This window comes from Lemur catta, chromosome 8, assembly GCF_020740605.2.
Source record: "Lemur catta isolate mLemCat1 chromosome 8, mLemCat1.pri, whole genome shotgun sequence".
NCBI lineage: Eukaryota > Metazoa > Chordata > Mammalia > Primates > Lemuridae > Lemur > Lemur catta.
The window spans coordinates 26,766,823-26,787,868 of record NC_059135.1 but is presented as its reverse complement, the minus strand read 5'-3'; the positions used below and the strand labels follow the sequence as shown (position 1 = coordinate 26,787,868).

The 21,046-nt window shown below is 37.0% G+C and overlaps 1 protein-coding gene across 2 annotated transcripts in view; it reads right to left on the bottom strand.

Annotated features, from left to right (window-relative positions):
* The window catches only part of NDUFS1 (NADH:ubiquinone oxidoreductase core subunit S1), a 40,225-nt gene extending 19,186 nt beyond the window's left edge, over window positions 1–21,039 (bottom strand). Inside the window, exons 1-14 of one of the 2 annotated variants that reach the window (XR_006736999.1) lie at window positions 20,759–20,887; window positions 17,512–17,576; window positions 16,614–16,705; window positions 14,271–14,378; window positions 12,834–12,910; window positions 12,099–12,180; window positions 11,877–12,007; window positions 11,253–11,438; window positions 8,797–8,931; window positions 7,926–8,040; window positions 7,020–7,165; window positions 6,531–6,659; window positions 4,374–4,503; window positions 1,061–1,221 (exon numbers count right to left, since the gene is read on the bottom strand). Coding sequence is in view for 1 of the 2 variants with exons in the window: in XM_045560263.1 (XP_045416219.1) it covers window positions 1,061–1,221; window positions 4,374–4,503; window positions 6,531–6,659; window positions 7,020–7,165; window positions 7,926–8,040; window positions 8,797–8,931; window positions 11,253–11,438; window positions 11,877–12,007; window positions 12,099–12,180; window positions 12,834–12,910; window positions 14,271–14,378; window positions 16,614–16,705; window positions 17,512–17,572 (1,553 nt within the window). In the remaining variant the exon portion in view is untranslated. Of the gene's footprint in view, window positions 1–1,060; window positions 1,222–4,373; window positions 4,504–6,530; window positions 6,660–7,019; window positions 7,166–7,925; window positions 8,041–8,796; window positions 8,932–11,252; window positions 11,439–11,876; window positions 12,008–12,098; window positions 12,181–12,833; window positions 12,911–14,270; window positions 14,379–16,613; window positions 16,706–17,511; window positions 17,577–20,758 lie in introns of both variants that reach the window. The other variant, XM_045560263.1, reaches the window with a different exon arrangement.
* Between the last annotated feature and the right edge of the window lie 7 nt (window positions 21,040–21,046).

Here is a 21,046-nt window from a genome sequence, read left to right as displayed (position 1 = left end):
TAGAAATAGTAGGCAATCTTAGGATCTATAGTGTATAATGTAAATTGGTACAACTTTGCTAAAACAAATTGGAAGCATACATCAAGAGTCTCAGAAATGTTTATCCTATTTGCCCCAATAGTTCTGCTTTTAGAAATCTTCCCTAAGGAAACGATCTAATGTTCAGAGGTATCTGTGTACCATGGCATCATTTAAAAATAATTAAGGGTGGGTGTGGTGGCTCTAGCTTATAATCCCAGTGCTTTGAGAGGCTGAGGCGGGAGAATTGCTTAAGGCCAGGAATTTGAAGCTGCAGTGAGCTATGACAGCACCACTGCCTTCTAGCCTTGGGTGACAGAGTGAGACCTCATCTCTAAAAATAAATAATAAACAAACAAATAAATAAAAAGTTAAAAACTAGCATTAACATACATGTTAAAAAGAAGTGGCTAAAAAAATAGTATATTCATGATATTAATTAGCCAATAAAACTTTTATTTATAAAGAATTTCTAATCATAGGAGGAAATTCTTATTTGGTAAACCAAGACACAAAATTATATTCACAGTATGACTTCAACTATGTAATTAAAAAACATTTATACAGGAAAAAAACACCAGAAGAAAATGCACTGAAATGGCAGTACTAATTATCTACAGATTGTGGAATAAAGACCCTTTCCATTTTTGCACTTTCTTCTCTAACTTTTCTAAAATATACTTGTATTATTGATGTAGTTAGAAATAGAGCCTTCACCTGAATTCTCATGTTAGCTTACAGTTTTATCATTTAATCAAAGTCAGAAGACTTGTTTGCAATTTTTGAACCAACGTATAACTGACATGATACAATTTTTAAGTATTCAATTTTTTCAAAACTCATTGCTATTTCAGGTATTTTTAATATTACTTATTATCTTGGGTTCTTCTCACATAGAGAATAAAGACTTACATTTCACATCTACAACTGGGATAATGTTGCTAAATGTTAAGTTGTAAAACTAAATGTGACAGTGTATCAGAAACACATATACACAAAGCTACTTGAATTTTATAGTATATAAAACAATTACTCAACAAACCTATGAAGGATATTCATAACTTTCCAATCTTCAGTAACACCACTAGTCATCCGAATCTTTTGTGCAATGCTGGAAACAGCTGCAAGAATTGCTGCTCCATCATTTCTTTGGAGTGCAGAACTGCCTAAAACCACCATTGGTTTTTTAGCTTCCTTTAGGACCTATTAAAAAAAAAAGAACTTTGATTTAAAAATATTATAAGTAAACTAAACATCTAACCAAACTTGCATCTACAACACATATTGTCCCAAACTTTAGGTCTAACATGAATATCTTTGACTTGGTAGCCAACGCATATAATACAACCAGATTTAATTTAATCAAAAGCATTTTGCCAATGCTACTGTGAAATCAGATAAAACAGATTTTTTTAAAGTAAACATTAGGAATGAAAATTCTAGCCAACTATCCTTTGGTCAGAATGACTACAGGGAGGTCCCAGAAAAATCAGGAATATCCCCAGAGATTCAGATGTTACTAAAGAATAGGAAAAACTATGTTGAAGTACCATATCTACTACCTCTTATCTACTCACCACATTGCAGACAGGGAGGTAGGAAAAGCAGTGATTACTAAGAACGTAGAATACTTAAAACTTTAAGGGCTTTGCTTTAAACCATAGTAACTTTCTGAATGCCAAAAACTGAGGGGGAGTGTATTCCAAGAGTAAAGAAAACTACAGCCGTGGTGGAAGATGCACAAATAAGAAGTAAAGCTATACACTATACAGCTTATTCTTCCACCCATCCTCTGTATCATTCTTCAATAAATAGCTGGCCACAATTATCAAAGAATCATTATGGGAATTATGCTGAGATACTACAAAGAGGAGTACATTCATTACAAGAGGAATTTCCCAAGGAAACGTGAATAGTTCAATGAAATAATTTTTAATAGTCTCAAAGAAAATGAAAAGCAACACACTCTTTCTCACTTAAAAAGAGCTCAAAGAAGTAACTCAATAGAGAGTATCACATGGTAAAAGGAGACTTTTATCATGCAATTCAGGAAAGAACTGGAAGAGAAACAAATTACAGAAATGAACACCATTCTAGAAACAATAAAAAATAAAATAAAAAATGCCTGTAAACACAGGGACAGGAAAGACAGGATATAAGAAATGATACAAACTGAAAAAAAAAAAGGACAGATGACAGATATGACAGATATGAAAGATAGAAAAGGAGATACAATATCTGCATTTTTTTTTTTTTTTTTTTTTGAGACAGAGTCTCGCTCTGTCACCTGGGCTAGAGTGCCGTGGCGTCAGCCTAGCTCACAGCAACCTCCAACTCCTGGGCTCAAGCAATCCTCCTGCCTCAGCCTCCCGAGTAGCTGGGACTACAGGCATGTGCCACCATGCCCGGCTAATTTTTTCTATATATTTTTAGCTGGCTAGATAATTTCTTTCTATTTTTAGTAGAGACGGGGTCTCGCTCTTGCTCAGGCTGGTCTCGAACTCCTGACCTTGAGCGATCCACCCGCCTCAGCCTCCCAGAGTGCTGGGATTACAGGCGTGAGCCACCGCGCCTGGCTATATCTGCATTGTTAAATGTTCTTAATGAAAAGAACAGAACTAATTAATGGAAAATATATTTAAATCTATAATAGAAAACTTTCCTTAAGAATACTAGTCACCTATTAGATAGGGATGGGAACTAGAGAAAACTGACTACTTTTTAATTTTTTTTCTTTTGCAACCTGGGAGCAAAGATTTAAGTTGCCCTGAATATACACTCCCTACTTTTTTAATATTCTTGATCTTTTCAATCATGATGTGTTTTTCCTATGCAAAACAAATTAGCTTGGCTGCCTTGTCCTCCTGCACTTCACCTTCTTGCTTACACCTGAAACTGTAAGCAAAGCATCCATCTTGGAACCACAGGTGAAGCTCACACACAAACTCATGTGAGCAAGCAAATGCACTGAGGATAGCAAAGCAGGAAGGCAGGCTCTCCTTGATGACATCCCTGAATAACGGAATCATCCTGCAAAGTGCCCAACTCCAGATCCCTTGTTATGTGAGAAACAGAAACTCCTTAGTTTTTTAAACACCACCATCACAATCACAACCACCACCATGCAAACACACACAAAATCCTAAAATAAAGAGAATCTTGAGCCCAAAAGTACACTATGTCCTATAAAATACCAACATTAAGACATATTTTGGTCAAATTATTGAATTTCTAGGATAAAGAGTCAAGTATAAAGTCTCAAGGATAAAAGATCTAGACAGGAAAAAGAAATCAGGACAGGCCAGGCGCGGTGGCTCACGCCTGTAATCCTAGCACTCTGGGAAGCCAAGGCGGGTGGATCGCTCAAGGTCAGGAGTTCGAGACCAGCCTGAGCAAGAGCGAGACCCCGTCTCTACTAAAAATAGAAAGAAATTATCTAGCCAACTAAAAATATATAGAAAAAAAAAATTAGCTGGGCATGGTGGCAAATGCCTGTAGTCCCAGCTACTCGGGAGGCTGAGGCAGTAGGATCGCTTAAGTCCAGGAGTCTGAGGTTGCTGTGAGCTAGGCTGATGCCACGGCACTCACTCTAGCCTGGGCAACAAAGCGAGACTCTATCTCAAAAAAAAAAAAAAAAAAAAAGAAATCAGGACAAGGTAGGGCATTCCTCCTATGTGCTCTCTCTCATATCACTCTGTGTACAACGACCCATAGCAGCATGTCATAATTGCTGAACTATGCAACTTTCTCTACTACAAGATTGTATCAGTGGTCTTTATATCCCTGTATCTAGCAGGGATAGCAGGAAGGCTGCTGACTTCTTGCTTCTCCACAGTAACAAAAGGCAGTGTTTATAAACGGCAGAAAGGAAAAAAAGTGTGACCCTAAAATTTCACATCCTGACAAGCTGTCTCTTTAGGAATAAAACAGACATTCTCAAGCAAGCAAGAACTCAAGCAACAGGTAAAATATTTCTTTAAGGAATAACAGTTCTTGAAGTAAAGAAAGATTCAATTAAAGTGGAAAGCTTAATTCTTTCAGTTTTACTTATTTTCAAATAATTTCAAGGAAATTAAACCCTGGTAAATAAAAAATAGCATGCACAGTACGATTTCATTTTTGTTTGCCTATCTATTCATCCACCTTGCCTTATCTATGTATAAAAAGATGATTACAATGTTTCATCAATACTTGGTTTGGGGTGGTGGTATTTTGGGTAATTTTTTTACTTTTTTCCATGTTCTTTTCTGTATTGCTATCATTTTAATAATAATCACATATAATGATTATAAAAACAAATTTTAAAATCATAATTAGAAAGTCAGCAAAAGTAGACACATATAACTTGAGAGTACCTGGCTAAATGAATGGCTATCCGAAGCAATGTCTTGTAGAATTTTGGGGGAGTCTCCCAGGTGGTCATATGTGTAAGTGAGGTCCACTGGACTACCTATAAGGGCCACTTTTAAGTCATTATGAAGCCAGCTGAAATAAAAACGTTTTTAGAGCTAAGTAACTAAGTTAAGCATAGTTACTAGTCTCATCAATGCTAAGTGCTGTTTACATCAATGCTAACTGACTCTTTACTATTACTAAATGTTAAAAGCACACACAGCACATTTAATAAATATAAGTTACTGTGTACATTTCAAAATAGTGTTGCAAAAATACATGCCAAGACAATTACATTCATTAATTTGCTGTGTAGGAATGCTAACAATTAAGTGAGCTATAAATAAAGATTTTAATTTCAGAATAATTGATCTGTAATTTTTCTTTTGTAGTAGTCACATAGCAGGGTCAATTATCTCTTAGTTACCCAAAAAGCACTTAAACTCAGTTCATGAAAACAAACTACTTCATTCATATATAGTTTCTATTGCAGGGAACTATGGATCCAACTCCTCCAACAATAAGTTATAAGTAAGGCGATCATATATTCTGGTTTGTCTGAGACGATGCTGGTTTTACCTGATATCCTGAAGTACTTAACACCTCTCCCTTGCACTTTCAACAGTGCCTCAGTTTAGACAATAAATTATACAGTTGCCCTCTTCATTAAGTTTCTAAGATATAAATAAATAAAAGAGATGAGAGATTCTAGCATACAGAATAATTGGCCTGTGCCCTTCAAAAAAAGTAAAAAAGAGGGCCAGAAGAGTCAAGAGATTAATTGGAATGTGTGATTTCAGATTGGATCCTGGGCAGAAAGAAAAATTATTATAAAAGAAATTATGGGGCCAGGCGTGGTGGCTCACACCTATAATCCTAGGACTCTGGGAGGCCAAAGCAGGAACTCAGGAGTTCGAGACCAGCCTGAGCAAGAGTGAGACCCCATCTCTACTAAAAATAGAAAAATTAGCCAGGCATCCTGGCATGTGCCTGTAGTCTTGGCTACTTGGGAGGCTGAGGCTGGAGGATTGCTTGAGCCAAGGAGTTTGAGATTGCCGTGAGCTATGATGATGCCACTGCACCCTACTCGGGGCAATCAAGCAAGACTCTGTCTCCAAAACAAAAAAAGAAAAAGACAATGACTACAAACAATGACCAATTCTTTATATTTTTAAATAAAAATTTAAAAATTAAAATAAAAAAAGAAATTACAGGAAAGTTGGTGAAATCTGAATAGAAACTCTAGATTAGATAATAATATTATATCATTTATATCAATACCAAATTTCCTTTTTTTTTTTGAGACAGAGTATCACTCTGTTGCCTGGGCTAGAGTGCGGTGGCGTCAGCCTAGCTCACAGCAACCTCAAACTCCTGGGCTTAAGCGATCCTACCGCCTCCACCTCCCGAGTAGCTGGGACTACAGGCATGTGCCACCATGCCCGGCTAATTTTATCTATGTATATTTTCAGTTGGCCAGCTAATTTCTTTCTATTTTTAGTAGAGACCAGGTCTTGCTCTTGCTCAGGCTGGTCTTGAACTCCTGACCTCGAGCAATCCTCTTGCCTCGGCCTCCCAGAGTGCTAGGATTACAGGCATGAGCCACCGCACCTGGCCAATACCAAATTTCTTGATAAGAAAATGACCCTTGTTCTCAGGAAATCCTCACTGAAGTATTTAGAGATAGAAGGGCACCATGGCTCCAACTAACTTCCAAATGATTCAGAAAATTATATTCACACATTTATACAAACTGAAAGAGAATCTTTTTTTTTTTTTTTTAAGGTTGGTCAAGTGGAGCAGTGGGAGTGGTGAAAGAGAATCTTAAAACCTACAGGGCAAAATGTTAACATCAGTTAATCTGAGTGGACATATAAAAATGATATGCAAAGACCATTTTAAGCATCTCAAATTATTTTAAAATAAAAAGCTAACAAAATAAACAAAAAGATCAGCAAATAGGAAGGGGGAATGAATCTATCAGGAATTGTCTTTCAATTATTTTTTAGAGTCTCACTACCACTAACCCTATTAGTAATCGGTTAAAATGTCATTTTTCATATATAAAACAAAAAAATACATAAATATTTTTAAAACCCTGAATGAATATTATTACCAACCTCTTTCGAATTCTAGCATTAAATAGTGGTGCCTCAAAACGTGGATTCGTACCAACCAGAAGGACAACATCAGCCTCTTCCATGCCAGCAATTGTAGTATTAAGAAGATAATTGGAACGTAAATCTGTGCTAGAAATATAATATATAAGATGCAAATTTACTTTAAAACTATTACATACTAAGAATGCAGAAAATATTGTCATTATCATCAAAGCTATGGCATTCCCAGACAAAAAATTTCATGAAGTATTTCTAAATTAAACCGAAGTTTCACATATTTATTAATAACTGGATTCTCCTATCTCCTACAGCTCCTGGTTTGATTTTGGTCTATATGTGAAAATAAACTAGGGGGTATATTGGACAATCCAGGTTGTCACATATTCACTGATGACGCAGACATGGTTGTTTTATACATAACTTGTTTTATACATAACTTGCAACTGAAAGAAAAAAAGAAAGCCCAGATCCTAGCTTCATATTTCTCACCCAGCTCCTGCAGTGGGGAAGACCTCTTCAGTGCATAAGGTGTCAGAGTCCACTCTATTAAGCAAATCTTTGAGAGCTACTAGGGCTTCAGCATCCACCAGGCCACCTGCAATTGCTGCCACATCCTTGCCTTGAAAACTCTGCAACTAGAATGGATGGAAAGGGTATCACCAAAAACTTACATTCAGCAAAGACCAAAATGAACTGTTCAAAAAATAAAAGGTAATCATTTTCAATTACCAAAAAAGTAACAAACTTCAGACTAAAAAGTTTTACACTATTAATTAATCTGAAAGTGAGAAGCAGAAGAGGTGTATGTGGGGCCAGTGCTAATAACACTAGCTTGGAAGGAAGTTGTTTTATATGTAGGAACAAAGGGGCTTCAAAATGAGGTCTGGAGAATGAAGACTGTGGAGTTACAGCTTTGTTAAATGCAACCTGCCCTGAAGTATCTGCTATTCCCTCCAGCCCTTTGTCTATGTTGCCTTTCTCTGACCAGAAACTATTTCCTCCACTTTTGCTCTGGCAAGCTCATATTCATTCTTACTTAGACTTGTTTAAAAGAATCACCTTCTCTAGGAAGGCATCTTGATACACTAGTCGTGGTTAGGCATTCCTCCCATGTGCTCTCTCTCATATCACTCTGTGTACAACGACCCATAGCAGCATGTCATAATTGCTGAACTGTGTAACTTTCTCTACTACAAGATTGTATCAGTGGTCCTTATATCCCTGTATCTAGCATAACATCTGGCATATGGTTCTCAATAAATGTTTGTAAAATGGAAGATTAATCATAATCTTGGTAAGAGGAAAGAAGGGAAGAGACACACATTCCCTCTCTTCATGGCAAAGATGTTTCTTGAAAATCACAAACACTATTTATTCCATATTTCAATTTTTTACCATTCCAGCTACACGAGAGAGTGCATCCTCCCAGGAGGTATAGGTTAAAAGCCCCTTTTCGTTTCTGACCATCGGCTCTGTAAGTCTCTGACGTTTTAGCCCATCATAGGCAAATCTAGAAAACAGAAATTACACCATTTGTGGATTTTCTCTAAAGAGACAATCATGATTTTCAAGTTTAAAATCTACAAGAAATGTTATTTAAATACAGTATTGGACAAAGTGTCAAATAGAATAATAAATACCTAGATAGAAACTTTTTTTAAAAAATGAACTAATGAATGGATTATTTATGACCATCACCTAAAACTAAAATACCATCTAAAAGTTTGATTTCTTATTTAAATACATAAACTCTTACATTTAGCTTCTTTTCTCCAATGAACAAACTGAAATAGACTGAGAAAATATCTTTTAATTTCTCCATGTGGAAGGAAAATAGATCTTTCTCAAAGTTAATATAAAAGCCAGTGATAGACTTAGGACTTTTTTTTTTTTTTTTTTTTGAGACAGGGTCTCGCTCTGTCACCTACTGTTGGAGTGGTGCAGTAAGACCATGACAGCTGACTGTAACCTTGAACTCCTGGGTCCAAAGGATCCTCCCACCTCAGCCTTCCCAGTAGCTTGAATTACAGGTATGTGCCACCATACCAGGCTAATTTTTAAAAAAATGTTTGTAGGGATGGGGTCTTTCTATGTGGCCCAGGCTGACCTAGGACTACTAAAGTCAGTTTTATCACATTCTCTATATAAACAGCTCAGATTTCAATAGTCTATATTCATTAATTAATTTGTAAGTATACATGAGAGTTCTTTATAAAATTTCCTTTAAATTCAGTGCAAAAGTTAAGGAAATCAATATAGCATATACCTGGTTTTATCAGAGATCCACTCTTCATTGATGTCTTCATGCATACGTGGCAAGATTCTCATTACTTCTCCAGTTCTTGTGCTAACCACGATATTACTTCCTACTGCATCCATTACATCAATGGATTCTGTCTTTCTGAGAAAATAAACACATATATTTACTATGTTGATTCTGAGAATAAAGATAAAGTTTGTATTACCTAGTTTACCAAAAAAATTATTTTAATAATTTTCTTTCTGAATTTCTAAAAATAATGGAGCTCACAGGAATTGCTAATAAAAAATGTACCTCATATTTGAACACATTGCATAAATTCCTAATGCAGTAATAAAGGCTTTAAAACTATTATCTGACACAAAAACCAGTTTCGAGGGGCTCTAACCAGCCAAATCCAGGGGAACTGGAATATTAAAATAAAACAGCAAGAGGGGCAGCATTTTTGGCTATGAGAGATTAAGGAGCTCGATAAATCCTCCCCCCCAAAAAGCAAAAAGAAAGCTGGACAAAAATGACAAAAACCACCATTTCAGTGCTTTGGAACTCTACCAAAGGCATACAAGAACATGAGAAGCTTTCATGCACTAAAATAACGACTTTATTTTGAATAAGAACAGTAGAAATCTGTGGTGGTTGGGCTCAGTGCTGCTCCTATTCTCCTCCCCACTACCCAGCTGGAAGTTCTTTCAGGGTGGAGCAATCTGTGAAGATGGAGACAACTCATTCATTTTGGAATAATGGGCAAACTTGTCTGTGGATGTGGTATCTTGGAAGTTGTTGTAAAAGTCTACTAACCTGCAGCTGTAGTCGTATTTGGCACAAACATTCCTAGCTGAGGTTGCACATATGTGCAGCTGAAACCAGAGAGGACTCAACTTATTCATACACTCCTGGACAACACTGAGAGTGATAGGGCCCAGCAGAAAGTAAAGGCTGGGCAGACGTGAAAACAGCCTGAACTTTGAATATGCTCCTCTAATCTATCTACAGACACTCTGGCAAACAATGGATGTCTTACTGCCTCAAGGTATTTGAGCACAATCACGATCTGACTACTAAGCTATGCAGACATGGGAACTCCTAAGAAGCCTCAATTAAAATATGTTCAAAGAACCAAAGAAATCATGTTTTAAGAATTAAAGGGGACCGAGCACAGTGGCTCAGGCCAGGAGCCAAAGACCAGCTTGGGGAATACAGCAACACCCCATCTCTACAAAAAGTTAGGCTGAGGCAGGAGGATTGCTTGAGCCAGGGAGTTTGAGGCTGCAGTGAGCTATGATCGTGCCACTGTACTCCAGCCTGGGCAACAGAGCAAGATCCTGTTTCCAAAATAAATAAATAAACAAACAAACAAACAAACAAACAAACAAACGAAATAAAGGAGAAGTTTGACAAATGACAACCAGGAATCAACAAGTAGAGATTCTCAGTAAGGATACAGAAATTATAAAAAAACAAAAAACAGAAATTCTGAAGTTGAAAAGTAAAACCAGAGGGCAATTTGATGATATGTTTTAAGAACCTTAAAAATATTCAAACCTCTTTCATTTACCTACTCCATTTCTTGGTTTAACTGGAAGAATCAGAAATATACAAAAAAATTTATGAACAGCTATGTTTTCCACAGGTTTGTACTTGTAAAGAAATACAAACAAGCTAAATGTCTAATAAGGAACTGGTTAAATAAAATATGACATATCCACATGGTGGAAAACTTAGTACACAATAACAGAAAAGACTATAAATTTAAAATATTAAGACTACAGGGTATCCCAAAAGTCGCCATACAAAGGAAAAATTTTGTAATAAATATTGTGTAAATAAAGGTACATTTAACTACAATTTCCTATTTTCCCTATGTATGGCAACTTTTGGGACACTGCATTTTACTCCTTGGAAGAAATAGTGAAAAAAATAATTTTGTGGTTAGATACTTTACTTTTTTATTTATTTTTATTTTTTTGAGACAGAGTCTCACTCTGTCGCCCCAGGTAAAGTGTCGTGGTGTCATGGTAGCTCACTGCAACCTAACTCTTGGGCTCAAGCAATCCTCTTGCCTCAGCTTCCTGAGTAGCTGGGACGACAGGCACACACCACAACGCCTGGCTGATTTTTCTATTTTTAGTAGCAATGGGGTCTCGCTCTTGCTCAGGCTGGTCTTGAACTCCTGAGCCCAAGCAATCCTCCCTCCTAGGCCTCCCAGGGTGCTAAGATTTCAGGCATGAGCCACTACACCCAGCTAGTTAAGTACTTTAGAATTAATTTCTAAGAAAACTATGATTAATTTTTACAGGTTCATTCATTCTACCTTTCAACCACTAATCTTCCATTAAAAGGGTCTTACTTAAAGCAAATAAAAACTTAGGAGACCAAAACAAGTGAAACTCAGGAAGTACTGTTTTGAACAGTAGCGAATTAAAGACAAAAAACAAATTGTTGAAAAATACAAAGATGAATACCTTGTTTCCCAAGGCCGGGCAGTAAAGGCGTAAGGCTTAGAGGTTAGGGCACCTACAGGGCAGATATCAATGATATTCCCAGACAGTTCGGACATGAACATCTTTTCAATATAGGTGCCAACTTGCATATCATTTCCTCTGCCTGTAGTTCCCAAATCATCTACTCCTGCAATCTCACTTGCAAACCTACAATATAAAAACGTGCTGTCAAATGGTCAAGTCCAGCAAAATTCTTTCCTATTTATGATCATAAAGAGATGATTTTCAAAACACTAAAAATAAATGAGGATATTTTCAATAGGGAGAATAGTCCCTAAGTAAAAAATAATTCAGTAAATATTTGCATTTAACTGAGGTATATCACACAAATAGAAAATTATACAAATCATGTGTATAGCTTATCAAGTTATCACAGAGTGAATGCTTGTACATCTTAATTTTTAAATCCAACTGAAATTGATATTAACTGAAAATGAACTTATTCATTTTATTGGTATATGCAAAAAACATTAACAACAACATCCCTCTTCTCTTCCATCCTTTTCAGTGTTGTTATTCACCAAATTTTGTAAGTATTAAATAAGTATACAATGATATTCCAGAAGAGAGAAGGAAAAATATTACCTGATGCAGCGAGTGCACTGTATACATCTAGTCATGATGGTCTTTACCAATGGCCCAATGTTCTTGTCCTCCACAGCACGTTTTCCTTCTAAAAATCGACTCCTATCACTTCCAAACATCATGGACTGGTCCTTAAATAGATTATGAATCAGTCAATCTACTGCTGCTAATGAAATTAAAACTTGAGACAACCAAAAAAATTTATGAAATTTGAGTACATACTTGCAGATCACATTCACCTCCCTGGTCACAAATAGGGCAGTCCAGTGGGTGATTTGCTAATAAGAACTCCATCACACCTTCTCTATATGGAAAATTATAATATATAAAATGACATAAACTGTAGGCACTCCAAATGGCTTACCTATAGGCTCTGGAAACAACCTTCACAGATGTATACTTTCTAATATAGTTAGCACTAATTTTACATTATTATCAGAAATGCCCATATAACTATCTTTCTGGTAGTATCAAACACACAATCTGGAAAATGCTTATAGGAGTCTAGAGTGAAATTATCAGAGAACCTAGAAAATTATGACTTTTGACATAATAGAATTATCAAAAGTTGCTGAATGGTCCTCGGAAAATATTCTCATTAATTCAAAACAAAAACATATGAATATAAAACAAACAGACACAATCAGTGCCGGTATAGTATAGTAATACATTGCTGAAATAACCTCAGCCCAGTAAGCCACAAACTCACTGTTCATCACAAATTGAACAAGTTACTAAACAAAGATTTTTAATGTTGATCCCATCCTAGGCTCAATACCATAAAGTCCTGACTTGCCCTCTACTGTGTAGAACTCACTTCCACTGCTCTTAGAAGCTAAGCACACCAACTTCTTCAGAGTTTGATATGAAATTCTTCATCTATAGAAAGGTCTAAATACCGAAATATGGACTTTTCTACTCTAAGTAAGGCTATCACATTGAGTAACAATAAACTACCTGGCTTTCTTGGATTTTTCTGAGTTTGTCAAGATATTCCAACCCTTCATTACTGGCATGGCACAGGCAGCTACAACCTGGAATTTCAATGGAAAAATCTGTATTTATTTATTTGTAATTATAAGCAACTCAATATATAAAAATGTTAAATTACATAAAAGCATTATACATTTGAAAACAAGCAAATACAGCATTTTTTAAGACTAAATTTTTAAAGTTCTCATATTTATAATATAATCTGGCACTTTACATTTCTCTTAGATACAAAACATCCTACTTCTTAAGTTCATTCTAATAGTCAATGCAATTTCTTTTGATTTTGGGTTTGTTTTTTTTTTTTTTTTAGACAAGGTCTCACTCTGCTCTGTTACCCAGGATAGAGTGTAGTGGCACAATCATAGCTACAGCTCACCCCAGCCTTGAACTCCTAGGCTCAAGTGATCCTCCCACCTCAGCCTCCCAAGTAGCTGAGACTACAAACACGTGCCACAACGCTGGGCTAATTTTTCTATTTTGTGTAGAGATGGGGTCTCACTCTTGCTCAAACTAGTCTTGAACTCCTGGCCTCAGGAGCTATCTTCTTGCCTCAGTCTCCTAAAATGCTAGGATTACAAATGTGTGCTACTATGCCTAGCCCTCAATGCAATTTTTTTATTCTGCTCTGAAACAGAACATCAAACAACTATGTTTTGCTTCACAGGCACTACTGAATTAAAATTATATATGCCAAACTATAATTAAACTATAGAAAGTGAATCTCTTCTCTGTAACCCTTTTCTCTACTGAAAATGGCACAGCATCAGCACTTTTTTTTTTTTTTTTTGAGACACGGTCTTGTTCTGTTGCCTGGGCTAGAATGCAGTGGTGTTATCATAGCTCACTACAACCTCAAACTCCTGGACTCAAGAGATCCTTCTGCCTTGGCCTCCTGAGTACCTGGGACTACAGGTGTGCACCACCAAGCTCAGCTAATTTTTTTATTTTTTGTAGACACAGGGTCTCACTATATTGTCCAGGCTGATCTCAAACTCCTGGCCTCAATAGATCTTCCCACCTCAGCCTCCTAAAGGGCTAGGATTATAGGCCTGAGCCACCATGCCTAGCCAGCATCAACACTTCTAATGTTGCTTGGCAAACTCCACATCCTAGATGTGTGTCATATAGTCATTTGGAAATACTGACAGCTATAAGAAATCACCTTTAATTTCTAGACCTGTTACAATTACATAGTACTTGTGTTTATAAGGCATTTCCACCAATGCATTTCCAGTTTTGAAATGAAGAGAATCAATCACACAAAAAATATTTTATTTATAGATAGAAGTAAACAGGGCGAGGTTCTCCACTACAACAATATTGATTTTAAATGAAGTTTGCTGCAATATTTAAAGTGTTCTACCTTCTACAGCATGGTGTAGAATTTTAGGTATCAAATACCTTAGGAGCTTTCTCAATTTCAACAAGGCACATCCTGCAGTTTCCAGCAACAGACAACCTTTCATGATAACAGAATCGGGGGATCTGCATGCCAACTTTCTCACAAGCCTAGAAGACAAGTAAAACATTTTTTGTATTCCAAAAATTTGACCTCACCCCTGTTCTTGCTAAAACACACACACACACACACACACACACACACACAGACACGAGGCCATCTTATTACTCCTGTCCCTAAATATCTTTATTCATTCTTACTTCAGTCCCTGAAGAGATTTCCCTTCTTCTTTGCTCTTGGCCCCAACTCATTTGCTAAAAACTGCCTCAGAGGATCTAAGAATTCTCAGCATGCCTTCCACTTACATGGAAGAAGTATCATTGGATTGTGCTGAAGACTTGACTTCCCAGATCCATTCTGAACTGTTGTCTACAATGTCCCTTCAAACCCTGTCTCAGTGGTCTCATACCTGTAGTTCCTCTTTGCCTCGCTCCCCTCCTCTGGATCAAAGACTCATTCCACACTATCTAGTTGGCTATGATCTATCTTTGGCTCCATATACCTAACCCAAGATTCACACTCCCACTGTGGCTGAAGCTCTTCCCAGCTCCTGTGTAAGAGGGATTAGCCCTGCTCTACCAATTACCACCCCTCCTTCTCTGCAAGTTCTTCCTTTTTTTTTTTTAGCCTATAAACATGTTGAAATTTCCTCTACAGTTAGTTCTTCTGCCCTCAGCCTCACTTTAAAGCAATTTCATTAATTTCCAATGTTTTAACTATTTAGTTAGCAAAAATGTATTGAGTGTTTCCTTTGTGCTAAATGCAGTAGGTATAGCAGTACACAAGACAGACACCCAAGCTTCATACTAGCTCACACTCCATGTGATGATTACATCCAAAACCTTCATTGCAGCCCTGATAGTCTTTCACTTCTCCAGCCTGCAGATTTCAACAAGCATTTGCATGTGTATGTTCCACACACAGCTTAAATTCAACCTACTTTGGTCCCCTACGGACATTCCCAAATGAGCTAACAAAGCCAGAAAACCACAGAAATTTCTCTACTCACTTTGAATTTTAAACAACTATCTCTGTCTCTGTTGACAACTTTTTCTTTGTTTTTCCCCCATTAAAATAATATTGGGTAATTATGTACAATTAAAAAAAATTCCTCTGCTCCTCATCATTCCTAAAGGCCTGTTTACATCTCATTCTCCCTTGAATCTACCCTCTTGTTTTCATTCCCATTGCCACTATCTGTTTAAGGACTTTTCATTTCCTGTTCACTAATATAAAATACTCTTTTCTTGTATCTTATTCCAGTCTTGCTATTCTCCAAACCATCATCCTCTACAGTCACTGTCACACTGCTTAATAGCCACCAAAACTCCTGATGGGTCAAAATATAAGCTCTTTTACATGGCAGATATTTTATTTCCTGACTGGACCTTTCCTTCCTCAATAACTTGATTTACTGTCATCTCATCTTCTACTTATACCTTATGTTTCATCAATACTAAATTATTTGAAGCTTTCTATATACAACAAGCTATTTGCTCTAGCTAATTATTTTTCCATAGGAAATATATGTCCTCCTTGTTCACAAATAAACACACCTATTCAGCCTTTAAAACCTCCTCATGGATCACCTGAGACACCCCTGACATCTCTTTCTACCACCTTCTATCCCTGCCACAGTACTTTCCACAGTACCTTGGATATACTTTTGTTACATAATACTTCATGCTTACAAGTTTATGCCTGGAAAATAGTCTAGATATAACTGCTGAAATGAATAAAGACATTTAGCTGTATGATAACTTGCAGATGGAATGAAGCATCACTTCCCCATGACCAAATTTTTTATTTCTGGAGGAATTTGGAGACATTAAATATTTAGAGCATGAATTCAAGAACACACTACCCTCTATCCACCTGATTTGTAATTCTTACAAATATTCTCCCAAATATTACTAATAATAGAAAGGTTACATGAAAATGGAAACCATCGAGCAGGCCCACAACAAACTAAAGTTACTTTTTCATAAATTTACCTATAATAACTAATAATTTATTTTAGGTAACTTCAAATTTCTCACTGGGTATTCATTTGGAAGGCAGAAGTGAAAGAAAGGAACTACCATAGTTCACCAAGAATGCCAGAAACAGATAAATGACAGCTCACTTTGAAGGACCAAGATTTAAAATCAAAGTATTTTCCTATAATTTTATGATGTGTAGTTCTTTTTGAGAAGGAAATAGACAGTATAAAGGATATAAATTGGCATTTTTAAAAAAATCAGAACACAGACACACAAAAATAAAGAATTAGAACATATGCCTACCTGGAGGACAGTAGTTCCTGGTTCCACCATGACAGACTGACCATCAACAAACACTTCAATCAAGTTGCTTGCTGCTGTTGCAGCTGTTCGAACTGACCATCAGAAATATTGAGGTGAAAAACAAGAGTTGAATTTATTATAGTGGAAAATAATAGGTTATCTACAAGACTAAAATTTTTCTTCACTTTATGCTATTCCTCTTTATTTCTCCAAATGCAAACTTTTAAAATACTGAATTAGAGAAAACCTTTTTCAATCCTCAAACCAAACAGAACATGGATGTCTTTTTTTTTTTTTTTAACAGAGACAGTCCTGCTCTGTCACCCAGGCTGGAGTACAGTGGCATGATCTTGGCTCACTGTAACTTTGAACTCCTGGGCTCAAACAATCCTTCTGCCTCAGTCCCTGAGTAACTGGTGGACTACAGGCTCATGCCACCCCATCCAACCAATATTTTTAATTTTTGGTACAGATGGGGTCTCGCTATATTGCCCAGGTTGGTCTCAAACCTCAAGCAATACTCCCCCCTCAGCTTCCCAGAATACTGGGATTTCAGTCATAGGACACCACACCCAGTCTAGGATGTCTTTTAATAGCAGTTTAAACTGAAACTTTTGATATCACTGAAAATATATGTTCACGGGAAGACCACTTTTTAAAAACAGAATGACTGTGATTTTTCCTTTTTGATATGATGTGCAGTTCCTAATACTTTCTATTCTATGATTATTTCTGTAAACTGTTTAATGTAAAATTATTCTATTCAACTTAGATCATTTGTTTCTGTTATTTGAAACAAATTGTGAGTTTAGAGTTTTTGAAGAAATATTCCATAGACCTATGAATTCACAAAGATAAAGTCTAATACTCACAAATGTAAATTTAAAAAAATGCTCACCACATCCTTTGGGAGACTTAGAAAGGCCTATTAAGGCCCTTCTTACAGGTATCCTTAACATATTGCTAAAAATAAAACAAAGAAGAATTATATTAGTGTAGGGAAAAAAACACCTACAAACTTTTTGGTAATGTTTCATGGCTTTAAAATACTCCACATGCATTATGTCACTGAATACTCACAAGTCCTGATACATTCCCTTAAATTTAAAATGTAGATGAGAATAAGCAGTCTTAAGAAACATTAACTGACTTGTACAATGTCAAGCAGCTAAGGAGTAGTAGCTAGTGTATAAATTTGGACTTTCCAATTCTACATAAAGTTTTGTTGTTGTTTTAACTCTAAAGAAAGGATCAAACTTAAAACACTACCATATAATAAAATAACCTAGAAGACTAACAGTGAGCTTATCATTAATGGCTATGTAAAATAAAGCCTACTTTCCTGTCTTCATTTCCTACCAATATGTATGCTATCACTGTAAGTTCTAAGCACAGTTATCTACTAAATGCTTAAGGTATTCTGAGATGGTCCACAAGCCAAAGCCTTCAAGGTGTCTTGAGTGCTATTTCCTGTGCTGAGTAGTACATTTATCTTACAGATTTGCAATTATCTGTTTATATGCCTGTTCTAGCCTCACTACTGCATGAACTTGAATCTTTCTATCTTCAGTACCTATCCAAAAAGCTAGCACAGTGGGCTCTCAAACAATGTCTCTCAACTGGGGACAATTCTGCACTCAAGGGAATATTTGGCAATGTCTGGAAGATACTGGTTGTTGTTATAAAAGGGGCAAGCTACTGAAGGTACTGGGTAGAGGGCAGGGTGCTGCTAAACATCCTACAATGCACAGGACAGTTCCCCTCACAATAAAGAATTATCTAAAGTATCAATAGGGCTGAAGGTGAAACAGTCTGCTCTAAAAGGTTTGCTGAATTACTGAAATAAATGAAAGTGGATTATATAAACACCATCACTTAAAGACACACAAAGCAAACAGAAAGAAAAGTTACCTGAAATTTTATAGGTTTTTTTGTCCATTCACTTGATCATATGGGGTAAGTACCAAACTTTTTGTCTATTCACTTGATCATATGGGCTAAGCATCTAAAATCATTTAGAACTTTTAAAGGTATTTAAAATGCAAATTATATGATTAGAATGTATCAACATAAAAATTTCAACAACAAAAAAGTTTCAATAGTTGCAGCATTATTGGAAAATAGTACATATAACTAAGTTTTATGTATTAGAAACACAAAATTCTGCATACTTATCATAGGTGATATACAATAGGAAACTTCATTAATTCGGACTTCACTATTTTCATTATTTCATCAATTTCATTAATAATTTGTGATACTGAATTTGCAGACATCAAATCTGTTACCTACTAGAGAGTGAATTTGGTAAACAATTGTATGGTTCTTTACAGAGCAGGAGGAAAACAATACTTCCTGATTATGTGCTATTAGTAGGAGCTCAATAAATGAGTTAAAGCTGAAGACAATTTAGGTACTACTGGCCACTGACAATCAGTTTTAAAGAACTCTTCATCTGTGCTCCTTTTCTTTACTACCAACACACACTGTGTATATATTTTTATTGTTCCATTTACTAAACTGTGGGTTCGTAATCAATTTCAGTACCTACTAGACAGTAAGCTCCTTGAAGACAAGGAATTTGGTCATTTCCCTTTTCTGAAAACCTAATACAGTACTTTATGAAAATAACCACCCAATAGTTTTATTGCCAAGTTCCAGAATGAGTAGCATCTGTCCTATTAAAAACTGTTGATGGCAAATATAAAGGTAAACCTGAATTTGCTGAATTAAAGCACTAACAGATTCAAAATCAACAATCAGTATTTTACACAATTTTAAAACTTTAATACTATTATTTTGTTTGTCTTCAAAAGTAGTGCCCACTTTAGATAGGAAATCAATCAGAAAGAGGTTGTTCATTGACATCCAGCATCAAATGAACACTGTATAGCCCCAACATAAGGAATACAGATTTACAACACTTTGATACGTGCTTTAAACATAGTTACGTACCAAGTAGGAATGGAAATAATTATCTCTATTAGATAATGTTAACGACCAATCATTTCTAAAACTAGATTGGACACTGCATATACTACTGCACCTCCTCCACCATGCATGTTGCATCCATCTATTTCTTTCCGTCCAAGGTACCATCCCATCCCAAGATACTACCACCTGTTACTATTTCAACAGCCTCTTAACAGGTCACTGGGCTTCCACGCTGTTCTCACACAGCCCCTCCCTTCTTTCCCTCAGCTGTGGCCTCAGTGGCATAAAAGCCTTTTCTCAAGGAGACTTTCCTTGACCAGCCTATCTAAAATTTCCTGATTACTCCCCAGTCATATTATCCATTTTATTCTTCTTTATGGACTCATTTCTGACTCGTTCAATAACTATTTGTTAAGTAAACTGAATGTCCAATCCCTGGTTGTTACTCATAGAGACCACTTTAAAGATGCACAACTTGGTGAAAACAAGAACATTCCGCAAAACAAAAAGAACGTGATGTTCATTCATCAAAAACAATTCACGTTACATTTTCTGTATTCTCAATTCGTGTGTGAACAGAGTTGTGTCTGATCCACAATTTTGCATTAGATCCCGAGAACTTGTAAACAACGTTGCTTTGTTATTCGCAGTGCGACCTTGAGCTAACTTTCCGAAAGTGGTTTTTCTCAGTTTCCCCATCAGGGAGAGGAATAAAAAGTGCTACCCAAAGTGGTCAATGGACAAAACTAAACTAAAAAAGAACAACCAGAGGCGTGAACGACTGCTAAGGCAATAGCGACCAATAATGTACTGTATCGGGTATATGGAAATTTGGGAAGACATGCTCAGTCTTTAGACCTAAGTCACCTAACATACGTCCTCTCCCTTGGAACAAAACGGCCTCATCCCCTCAGAGGCGAATGTCTTGCACTTTCTTGCAGAGAGAAGATCGCCTCCAAGCCGGCATTCGGGGCCAGCGTTGCCGAGGACCTCCTGATCCTCCTCCTCCTCCTCTCTGCTTCATCAGACCACAGACCACAGCTAACAGCCCTCACTTGCCGGCTCGGGGCATCCCGAGACCGCGGGGCGGGAGGTGGCGCCCAGTCAAGGACAAGAGGAGAATGAGTCGCCTGGGCCAAAGGAAACAATCCTGTCAAGAAATAAACCGGTGGCCGAAGCACCTCAGCCTTCACACCCAAACACGACCTCACCTTCTCGCCGGAGCCGCCGAGGCTCCCCTGATGAACTGTCTAGACCACAACGACCCCCCCTCCAAAGCCGGATCGCCTATTCAATATGGCGGCCTCAGCTAACTCTGTCAGCCGGGACTGGAGAACGGGAAGCCAGGAGGGACTAGAAACCTCAGATCGACAATTTTCCGCTTAGATTGAGTTCGGCAATTTCCGTCAGCCTGACAGTGGGCGGGGCGGGGGTCGGAGCAGTAGAGAGGAGGCGGGGAGGACAACTTGGACCCGCAGTTCCGCCGGAAGTGACCGGGA